Source organism: Cynara cardunculus, assembly GCF_001531365.2.
Source record: "Cynara cardunculus var. scolymus isolate 2C chromosome LG 5, CcrdV1, whole genome shotgun sequence".
In the NCBI taxonomy this organism is placed as follows: domain Eukaryota; kingdom Viridiplantae; phylum Streptophyta; class Magnoliopsida; order Asterales; family Asteraceae; genus Cynara; species Cynara cardunculus.
The window spans coordinates 35444031-35456096 of record NC_037532.1 but is presented as its reverse complement, the minus strand read 5'-3'; the positions used below and the strand labels follow the sequence as shown (position 1 = coordinate 35456096).

General features: G+C 35.7%; 1 protein-coding gene across 7 annotated transcripts; it reads left to right on the top strand.

Moving 5' to 3' along the window:
• Positions 1-1334: 1334 nt before the first annotated feature.
• Positions 1335-9607, top strand: LOC112512474 (transmembrane protein 230-like). Of its 7 annotated transcripts, none has more exons than XM_025118458.1 (4): positions 1335-1476; positions 4171-4237; positions 6991-7334; positions 9276-9607. In XM_025118458.1, exons 3-4 carry the CDS (start codon positions 7067-7069, stop codon positions 9353-9355), a joined length of 348 nt encoding a protein of 115 aa, XP_024974226.1. In that variant the 5' UTR covers positions 1335-1476; positions 4171-4237; positions 6991-7066; the 3' UTR covers positions 9356-9607. The 7 variants fall into 7 exon arrangements, with proteins under 7 accessions (XP_024974226.1, XP_024974227.1, XP_024974221.1 ...); XM_025118459.1 differs by having other exon boundaries at positions 4055-4237; positions 7050-7334; XM_025118453.1 differs by having other exon boundaries at positions 4055-4237.
• The last annotated feature ends 2459 nt before the right edge of the window (positions 9608-12066 follow it).

The window sequence follows — 12066 nt, the reverse complement described above, 5'->3', positions numbered from 1 at the left end:
ATGCTTAATTCATAACCGGGAATAATTCTATCCTTCAATCATCCATTCCACTTCACCAAAATTCGTTGTCTTCACAGAGAAACTCATTTTCATTATTGAGTATCATATACAGCATGTGGATCCAAGATATCGCCGAACTGATGCATCTTTAAAGCGGATGAAACGCTCATAAAGTTGCGGTTTGATATGTGGAAAAGTCAAACGTGTCAAGACACGAGACAATGTCTTGGGCATAAGCCCGCTTTGTTTTTCCATTTTTTCAAGATTTGTTTCCCAATTTATTTGGTTGATTTGAAATGACTTTTTTCCATTTTAATTGATTTCAAGGGATATCTTGGTTTTTTTATTGATGCCCCTTGTACTTTCTAATATCTCAGAGCACCCCTGAAAGTTTAACCTGTGCACATTTCATAAGAAAAAAAAAAAAAAACCTACTTGTGAAAACCGGTTAAGCGGATGCACGCGACCACCCTGAATCCTTCATAGGTTCGCCCCTCATCATATGGTCAGATTGGACTTTCAGCAGTAAGTTGTTGGATCACTTTAGGGATCTGTCTCGATTGGCTGCCAATTATGAACAGTTGATCCATCTTGTTTGTCTTCTATTTCTAAACTTTCTCATAAACACAATTTATCAGTTGAAAAATCCCATATCATGTTCTGATGTTCATATGTCGAGACTTGCCATAACCAAAACAATGAAAGAGCCGATTACCTTAGGTAACAAACGCTAATAACCATCATTTCCAATCGGAAAAAAACAAGTTTTAGATTATATAAATAACTGTACGCTTAAAATTATAAATATCCCTGTAATTTTACATTTACTCTGATCCTTTTTTAGTTAATAAATTGATTAAAAAAGTTATAATCTTATTTTTAGGGTCCGTTTACTAACTGCTTAACGGGTAAGCGCTTACGAATCACTTGTCTTACTGAGTATGACAAGGTCTGATAATGTACTTGGTAAGAAGCATAACAAAGATTGAAAGTCGTACCCGATAATTGAGGAAAAATACTCTTATCAGGTTTAATACGTTTATCAACAATCTATTTTGACGACTAAAAATGTTACATAATAAGATAAATGAGAGTAATTTCTCTTGCGGGTGAACACTTATCGGGTAAGTTTTTGGTAAAAGACCCTTAAAACATTAAGAAGTAGTTTAAGGGCTAAAACTGTACATGAAGAAATAGTTTAAGGACTAAAACTATAGGTTAAAAAATATTTTAAGGACTAAAACTGAAGATTAATGAATAGTTCAAGGACTAACTTTGTACTTTACTTCTTTTTCCCCCCTTCCGATATCTTGTGGTCGGCGACGAACGGGGAGAAGCGATGCCATTGTTGAATAAGAACAAAATCAGCAGTAGTTAGACCCGATTGAATGCCGAATTGGGGATTTAAACCGCTGAAACCTCCATTGCCGCCTCATCTCTCGCCTTCTCGATTCATCAATTGAAGATATTCGCTTGGTAAGTTTTCCCTTTTTGACCTAATTCTTGTTGCTTTCATCAACTTGTTCGATTTGTTATTTTTGCGCTAAAATTTTAGACGAGTTTGACGTAGTAGCGATTGAGGTTTAACCTTGTTACTATTGTTCACCGATGGTGTTGAATTCTTTTGGTGATTTCAGTTTATGTTAGGACTAGGTATACAAAAGATGTTTTGAGTCTCCAAATGAAATTTGATGTTGTGAAAGAGCATATAATTATCAGTCCATTTGAGGATGTAGATTACTGGATTTTGACAACGGATAAGAAACTTTATTATGTAAGCTTCAGCAGATAGTTACTTCAAGAGGGTTGATTATTGAAGATAGTTAAAGAGACACAATTAAGAATCAAAACCCAGTATCTTTAAACTACATTGATAATTGTTAGGAGTAGGTTTTATTAGTTTTGGTCTTTCAACATTTTGACCGTCTTTAATTATTCGAGGAGAAACGAAGATTTGATGTGGGGAGAATTGGATTGGGTCCAAAGAACAAACTTTACCAAATGTACCCAGGACTCAGGAGTGAGAGTCCAGGGAGGGTATGATATAAGCAAACCATACACCTACCCCTAGGGGTAAGGAGGTTGTTTCCGTGAAGAAACTTGACTTAACCAATGAGAATGAGGATGGAAATTAGAGGTAATCAGTGTAAATGAATGGCTTGATCTCTGAAGGTTTTGAGTGTGGCATTGATCTTATTGATGTCATCATAACAAGGATGGGGCACAACAAAGCAGAATGAAAAATGCAGGTAAATGGTGTAAACAAATAGCTTGATGTTGTAAATGGTTGGAACTACATCTAACGGGTAATCTTGCTTGCGGAATATGTGGTTTGATTACTTCGTGAGCATGTTTTTGGTGTTAACTATTTTAAAATGCGTTATAGGTTTTATTAAAGGTTGATGATATTGGTTAAATTTTCATTCTCTTTTCGTATATTGATGGACTAGGATCTTGTATTTCAATAAATGGTTCTATAAGCAAGGAGATACTATTGGTAAGCGTGGATAATAATGTGACATGCAAATCGTATCATGGTTCAGTTTGGTAGATATCTTTCTCTAGACTATGAGTGGTAAAATCTTAATATCCTAGAGCATCTCCAACAATTATGCTATTTTAGAAAATTTGGAGATTTCGAAAGACTTTGCTCCAACAGCTATGCTAAAATCTCCTTTTAAATAGAGAAAAAGAGGAGAGAATGGAGAAATCTCTAAATTTGGAAAAACAAGAGAAAATATAGCATACCTGTTGGAGATGCTCTTAGGGATGCAAATTTAATGTAAACAATGATATAACTTTTATTTATTTGTTTGTTTTATGCTTATATTATATATAACACACATATATCTAGCGCACACCAATATCCTTTTCTTATAGAATCATCAAATTCTAGCAGCCACATATTTCACATCTGTCCCATTATCCTTCCCCTTGCAACATAGGTAGGGATAGAGACACGCACAAACCATATATACACACGTACACACGTACATATGTATGGAAACATCAATAAAGAGTAAAAGAAGCTATAAGTTGCAAAAGATTTGGAGTTTGCACTTTATATCCAACTATTTATTCTGTCATATGTAACATGTATATCATCATTATAATGTTTCATATCACTGACGTGTGGTACACCCATTTTGAGGTTTCTAGAGGCTATGTACAGTTCATAGATTGCATAAAAGCACAAGGAGGACTGAGGACGGGTGGGTTGCTGAAACTTTTAACATAACAAAACAGGTGGCTTATGCAGGTTGCACCTAGGAAGCAGGGACTCTTCTCCCTCTTGTTAAATAGTGTATTGGGTGCTTTGGGATTGCCATTCTACAGGGGTGCACATATGATGTTTACTATATCCCCAAATTATGGGACACAAATTCACAGAGATATGAAAACCGGGATCCAAAAGGGGTAATTTTAATCTTCCTTTTACCCAAAAAAAGAACTGAAATTCACAATATGCAAAATGGAAAACAAAGGCTGAAATAAAAAAACAAACTTAAGTTTTATGACTGCGAAAGTGAACAAAAGAGAGGAAATAGCTACTTATTTTTCTGATAGCTTGGACTAATATGGAAACATTAATTAAAAGCAAAATATGATAACTCTTAGATTTTATTTTAGTATGTAATTATTTTACATATTTAGTGTTTGAATCAATAAATAATTTTCTTCTTCTATTAGTTTTGTTTATGACTCTTACATATGTAAACATACATATATAAACGCACCCCTGTATCTTTGATTTTTGTAATCCCTGAATCCCAGGATCCATAAATCATGCACCCATATCTTTGCAGCATGGGTGTTCACATGTCTTGTCAATGTGTTTGTTTTTCATTATATGTATGCATGTGTGTGTTTGTTTTTATGCTCATTATTGCAGTTATCTTGTTATCGGTAGATTACTCTGTTTTGAATACCCAAGAAATGAAAAATGCGAGCAGGTTGGTCATGATTTCTGTGACATAATTTCAGAATGATGCACAGTTTTGGAAATTTAATTCTTTAAAATTTAGTGATGTTTAGGTTGGAATACTTATTGCAGATTTGAATTACATTTCTCGACCTCTCCATCTCTCCACCACTCGCTCTGTTCTTCCCGACTCCATCTCTTGATCCGTTCTGCATAAATCGCGGTTCTTCAACAAAATCGTTTTTCAGGTTTACTTTTGAGGGGTCGTTTGGCCGTACTTGCTGATTCGAGGCGGGATTCAAGAAGACTACCAAGGTTTGGCGTACTTCCCTCATTCTGTTTTCTTCATCAAGTTTTGTCCTAGGTTTCTTTTGCTTGTGTTGGGATACTTTTGGTTTGCTGGCCTTAGGTTTTTTTATTATATTTATTTCACTTTTATGTGTTTCACCCCTGCTGCTATTTTTATTAAAGTATATGATCATTCACTTATCACAATATTTGCTGCCAAATTGGATATTGCTTTGTGTAAATGAATATTGAAGAAAGCATATGTCAGAGGAAAGCGGATGTTTCATTAAAGCCCCGCCCCAACTTGCAAAGCGTGCGAAAGGGAACGATAAAACTTGCTAAAAAATTTGTGGAACGAGAACATAAGAACTTAGAAGTATGAAAGGCAATGCTAAAATTTGAAAACGAGTTGGAAGTAAGCAACAACATTCAAACCGACAGGCAAACAAACAAACAGAAGGAGGTACAAGAAAAAATATCCTAAGGTAGGAATGCATATCTCTAGTCTAATCTAGGACTCGGAGGATCAAATTGTCGGCTCACTAACAGTCTGAACCTACCCCAACCCTTCCTCCTGTCAAGGCTAGCTACAGATTCCGACCACTAATCTGCTACCCTGATTTTGCGTCTCCAAGAGCTCCTATCAGAGATCATGTCTCCGGAAATGCCTAAAGTTGCCATGGGTAGTTCATAAACCGCAGTCAATGGGTAGTGGAATGCTTGGGTACTTAGGCAAAATGAATTAGTTCAAAACCTATATGACGTTACACTTTTGGAAGGCCATCATCTATGGTGGGAACCTTAGCAGGTATGATGCTCGGTGTTAGTTACCACTTACCATACAAGTGGATTTTGCCTATGAGCTTGTTTGTATTATTGTTGGAACATGAGTATGAGTACTTGGGGGCTGTTTACCAAATGCTTACCTTGTAAGCGCCTACCAAGTCACATTACCTTATTGGATTAACATGACAAGAACCGGGATTCTTACCCGGTAAGAGCGATGGCAAGGACCGAGAGTCTTACGCTGGAAGTGATGGTGACGACTCTTAAGTCTTACCCGATTAGCCTTACCGGATAAATTGTTGCTTATGATATCATTTTGATGGACTAAAATCTTAACTCATATGGTAAGTGATAGTTTTGAATCTTACCAGTAAGCGCTTAGCCGCTTACTAGATAAGTGTTTAGGTAAACGGCCCCTTGGTTACTTTATTGTTAAAAGCTACATATTGCGTATGCATGAACAATTTGGGTTATTAGTAAGGTAATTTTGTTTTTGGATGTATACTTGCATTGCACATGTTTGTGTATATATTTTATTTAATAAATGGTAATTTACATAAAAATAGTAAACTAGTATTTTAATTTAAGCAAGAAACTACAAAAATATCATAAAATGGATTTTGGTCTTTATCATCTTCTCATTCAAATATTAAAGCTACATTTTGCAAACCAAACATTTTTTAATTTTTTTGATAGATTCCATTTCGTTTCCTGCCAACCAGATGTGTGGTCAAACTCGATTCGTTTCTAATTCCTTTAATTACAATTCTTTTGACATATTCCGTTTCTTCCAAAAACATTTTGCAAACCAAGCGCACCCTAAGAGTGTTCGTTTGTCTTCTTTCTTTCATGAACAGTGAACCACACCTTGGGACATACCTAAATTTAGGATATACAAACGAATTGTAGCTCACCTTCAATCAGGATTAGTTCCAAGCCGTGCTAGGAGAGGCGCTCATGTCCTTCAAGATTCCTATTAAACCTTTATTTGGATATTCTCATTAGTGATGTTTCTTTCCCATAACTTGGCTATGGACATCACTTTCTGGTGGGATGTATGTATGTGTATATATATATATATATATGTTGAAGTATATGATATTTATATACGGCAAATGCAACAAATAAACTCACGCACCCTCCTCACCTATGGTGAGGTTTGAACCCCTGGCCTCCTAGGAGGCCAAAGGCTCATATACCGCCAGGGGCGACCCCACTATTAGCTGAGCAGGTCCCGTGCACTCGCTCACTCGATTATTGTAAGAGGAAAAAAAGTTAGTCGTCTAAAAGATGCACCCGCTTGATTTTGAAGGGTGCTTTAAAATACTTTGAAATCAAATTTATAACAAATATCAAACATAGGTGAGATGGTTTAGATACTTATATGAGATGCAAGAGGTTCCATGTTCAAGTCTTGTTTTTTATATAGAATTAACTACCACTACACCAAGGCAATTTCATATTTATTTTCTCTCATTTTGATTTTATAACTTTTCTTCATGGATTTATTTTTCTTTTAATTGCAAATTCATCTTAAAGTCGTTTTTTATCTCGTTTTCAATGAAATATATATTTATTATAAAGATCAAAATTGATTCTATTTGAAAATATGTAGTTCTTTCCCCAAATCAATACAATTAACCTTTCCCCATGTCAGACCACATTGACTTTTCCCCAGATAAAACTGTTACTTTGTGGACCCTTGATCCACCTTAAAGGTGCACCCGCTCAGAAAAATTTATGAGGATACCACTAGGCCAAAGGCCCTCTGGTTTCTGGTGGGATATTCTGGGCTCGTGTGGTTTGGTTTGATACTTCTTTCCCACAAGTCGGATACATCTTTGGTCATGGTATAGCAATTATTTAGTGGGCTGACAATCCATTGCACTTTTATATCAGTGTTCATGTATTTGACTTTGTAGCCTTTACATGTAACCTAAATTAACCGAAATGGCTAAATCATGCTGTTTACTCTGCTGTTTCGCTCAAAGCAGCTTGGTTGATATTCTGATTGGATGCTTCTGGTGTTTCGGAACACTTTTCAATAATTCAGAGCTGAAATCAGTCAACATGAAGTCTAGACGGAACATTAATTACACTCGACTTGCTGTTGATGAAGACCATATCGGTAGGGAAAGCTCATTTGACCCACGATTTGATATGTCACCTGAAGGCTCAGATAAAGTCCCTTGGAAATCCGTGGCCCTTGCAATTTTTCTTCTCGTGTTTGGATGTGTGCTTCTCCTCCTCGCCATATTCATCTTCACCGGCCACATGGGAGGAGACAGATCCCAAGCATATGGCCTATTAGGCCTTGGGACACTCACCTTCCTCCCAGGTATGTTAGTTAACGATATTATTACTTCATTCTATACGTCATCAGAATCGGCTAATCTTTGTGTAGCAGGTAACGTGTTATATGAGTTTTATATGTTGACAATTACTCCATGATTACGCAAATAGAGGGTGGGTTTAGTGTTTCCTACTTTTCTTGTCTACCATTGTATCTACGTGTCTGACCTAGAGTGCGCTTGGTATGCAAATGGGACTGGACTGGACAAGTGAGAGTAAGGTAGGCGGGTGAAAGAATTGTACAAGGTTTTTGGGGTTTTAAATTGACATGAGTAATTTAGTAATTTACCAATCTTTTCCCATCTCCTTGAAACAAAAACATGCATTTTTGTCCTTCCTTGTTAGGGAGTGTTGGTACGCATATGAGGTTGGATTGTACAAGTGAGAATGAGGTAGGCGGGTAAAAGAACTGTGCAAGGTTTTTAGGGAGTAATTTAGTAATTTGTCAATCTTCTCCCATCTCTCTTCAACAAAAAAAAAAAAAATGCATTTTTGCCCCTGTTAGGGTGCATTTGGTACACATATGAGATTGGACTGAACAGGTGGGAGTGAGGTAGGCGGGTGAAAGAATTGTGCAAGATTTTAGGGTTTTAATTTGACATGGGTAATTTAGTAATTCACCCCAATCTTGTCCCATCTCCTCGAAACAAAAAATTGCATTTCTTTTTCCAATCATGTCATGTCCTATTCTAATCTCGCACAAATGCGAGACAAGTTCTTGTTATGTTTCGTCCCGCGTACCAAACTCACACTGTACACCAGTCTTGGTTTTTTATTTCTTTCTCGTACTAGTAATTTTTGGTATTTTACTTTGTGGGTGCGTTTGTTACGTAGATGAGATTATGAGATTGGATTGGACATATATGGACGAGTTAGAGTGAGGTAGGCAGGTGAAAGAATTGCGGAAGGTTTTAAGGTAAATTTGATATGGGTAGTTTAGTAATTTACCAATCATGTCTAATGTCCTTGATTTTTGTTCCACCTATTTTGGTGGGAAAAAATGTATCTTTGTCTCGCTCCGTGTCTGTTGCACCAAACATGGAACAATAAGTTTTTTTTTGTCCTGTCCCATCTTGCCTTGGGTAACAAATTCACTCTTGTGTTTCCTTCTCTATTATAACCTATTTTTCTCACATTTGTATATGCCTCCTCTTTGTGTTATCGTTTCCATTGCTTGTTTGCACGCACACGCACACGCACACATGTTTTCTTGTTCCTTTTCTTTTACAAGTCAGTGGGTCTTTGTAGAAATTACCTTTTACCCTTTGGGGGAGATGAAAATAGAAAATTACCCTTTTACCCTTGGGGTAGATGAAAATGTTTGTGCACATCTTACTCCAGACCCTACCCTGTGTGGGATTTACTGGGTTGGTCTTGGTCAGGGTCGGATCAATGTGGTGGCACAGGCCACTGCTTCGTCCTCCGTCGGAGTATAAAAAATTATAGGGTCGTGAAAATTGCCACCTTATAATTTGTTGTGTGCCATCGTATATATTTTGAAACTACATTCCCTTGGTAGAGTTGGTTTGCAAGGTTTTTTTTCTTCCACCCCAGACCCGAGTTTGAATCCCGTTAGTGCCGTTTTCTTAGTTTTTAGCTTTTAATTTTAGACTTGTTATGTTTCAGGAAAAAAATTGCAATAGAAGTCTTAAAAGACTCGAATACAGGACCTCACATATTAGACCAGTGATGTTTTTTGAAAAATATCTCTATATTTGTTTTTTATTGTCAAATGGTGCCACCGCTTGAAAAAAATTCTCGATCCTTTTTTGGTCTTGGTTTTGGTTTGGAATTACATGACTACGTAGGTTAATTTGCAGATTTCGAGCAGTTTTTATATTTCTTTGTGCATCTCAATCAATCGGACATTTGGAGTTTCAGCATTTTGGTTTTGGTTAGCGATGTTGACAATGGTTCTTGTTTTTAGGGTTCTACGAGACTCGAATTGCATATTATTCATGGAGGGGTGCGCAAGGGTACCGTTTTGCAGCCATCCCTGGTTACTAAGGATCGTTACCGTCTTCCTGGTCCCTGCAATCGTTGTAGCGCTTGCCGTTTTTTTGTTTGGCTGTACATACCAAGTTGTGTATAATTTTGAGATCGTTTTTTTCCCGTTTGTTATAACTTTTAGAAACCAACGTTTACAAATACGCAGAAACAAAGCGTTTCGTGCTTACGGAAGATTTTTCGAGTTTTCTGGGTAGGTTTGTGGTCATTCATGAATGATGATTATGGGCTTTCTTAGCCTTGTTTTAGGGCATATGTTTGTTAGCTGTTTAATGAGCTTAATGGGACCTACAATTTATTCGGCCAACTATACATGACTATTTGATAATGGCTTGATATATATAAAGTGACTTATTCAGTAAGCTTCTAAAGGGGAACTATATGCAAAAAAACAAGTTATTTTCCGAACCTGACTCCTCTAATGAAAAAACATGCTTCTTCCCGCAATGAAAAAACCTTCATAAACAAAAATCTTTACAATCTATACAAATAGATTAATCAATACAGACAACTTTATCCATACATGATCTAATGGAAACGAACCAAACAACCCAATTTGCTTTGAAAAAAATGAAAGGTCTAGCCTCGTGGATTTTTAAGATTTTGAAAATAACTGTCTATATTTTTATTTTGTTCTAAAATAACTGTCTTTTTTCAAAAGTAAGAAGCTGTCCATCAATGCTTACTGTGTAAGCATTCATTGAGATGTCATTTACTTTACCAGATGAGCATAACAATGACCGGCAATCTTATTTGGTAAGTAGGGAGAAGACTATTTCCCAGATAGTGTTTACCTGTTAAGAATCGCTTACCAATAATCCATTTTGATAAGTCGAGATTGTTATTGATAAAGTGAGTAGTAACATTTGCTGATAAATGGTTGGTAAATAACCCATAAGTACCAGGAGGTTCCAGGTTCAAATCCAAGAAGGAATAAAAATCCCCTTGTGGCCACGGAGGTTCAAATGCGGTGACTTCGGGATATTTGCAAAGCAGGTGGTCGCCCTAGGATTAGTCGGCTATCTGCAAAGCAGGTGGTCTCCCTGTGATTAGTCGGCTCGCATAACAGGTTGGATATCCAGGTTAATAAAAAAAACCCATAAATATCTACTTTCTCATTCTTATTCTTAATTATGAGATGAAGAAAATTTCAATTTCATGTAGACGTTTATTTCAAGACGGATGGAGTAATAAACTATGCCAAGTGGATACGAGCAGCGGTGGGCGAGTCTAGAACCTTCGACAACTGGGGCATACATTGGGCCGAGATGCATACTGTAGACACGAGTTAAAATAAATAAATTACAAGACGAATCAAAACAGATTTGATTGATTTATCAATTTATTCTGTTCATTTTCTATAACATCAGTATTAAAATTATGAGTCGTTATCGAATAACTTTAAACAAACTTTAAATCTATTTATCTATAACTAAATTTTGTAGTTTTATTTATTTAATTATTTATGCATAAAATATAATCCCGATCGATTAAATCGTTTGAAAAATGGTAAATTGTATGAAAAAGTAACGTTTTTTTTTAACTTAATTTCTATTTTGGGTAATGTACTTTTAAAACTTTAATTTTGGTATCTAAGATATAAAATTTTAAACATTTAGGTACCTGAATAACCGATTGAACCATGAACCGGTTACCATGCTGATGTGACGAGTAATATGGTATCCAACCCAATATTATTTGCTATTCAACCCAACTCCATCCCATCATTCGCCATATCAACATGATAACCGGTTAATGCTTCAACCGGTTACCCGGGTACTTAAATATTTAAAAATTTACATCTTAGGTACCAAAATTGAAGTTTCGAAAGTATGTTATTCAAAATAGAAATCAAGTTAAAATACATTATTTTTTAATGTAATTTACCCATCAGAAAATGACATTTCACGAGTCAAATTGAGGCTACATTATCAAGTGGTCATGATTTATTGGTTATATGTTCAAATCTTATATTTTTATTTATTTATTTAATATTTTTATAAACAAATCCCAATAATAGATCCAAACATATTTTTATATATATCTGGCATAAGACATGATAAAACCTGTTCTACATTTGATACGACAATTCAAATACCTGTATAAATTTAAGCAAAATTTCTGCTCTAACATATTCTTCAAAATAAAGGAAAAAAACACGATGTCATATGTTTGACATGACAATTAGAGCATATTTAGCAGATTCTTCAAAAATCAGTGAATGGAGATTTTGGGGATCTTGGGCAAAATTTGTAGTCCATCATCTCTGACAGGTTCTCCAAAATGAACAATTTTTTTTCTTTAACCTAGATATCCAACCCGGTATGCGAGCCGACTAATCGCATGACGACCACTTGTTTTTTGGGTAGCACGAAGTCACTGCATTTGAACCTTCATGACCACAATAAGATTTTTATTTTTCCTTGAATTTGAACCTGAGACCTCTAGACACTTTTGACCTTTGGAGTTCAAGCTCAAAACAATCAAGCACCACCCCTTATGGTTCAAGATGAAGATTTTTAGAATCTTGGACAAATTTTTTTGCTTTAACAGATCCTCTAAAATACAGAAAATAGGAAAGTGAGTGAAATTCTCCAATTTGGAAAATAATTTTTTAGGGGGCGATTGGTTTAGGCAAGAGAATAAAAACGAAAATAACATATAATGAAAACATGAATGAATTTTCATTTCTCTAGTTTAATCTGAAATGA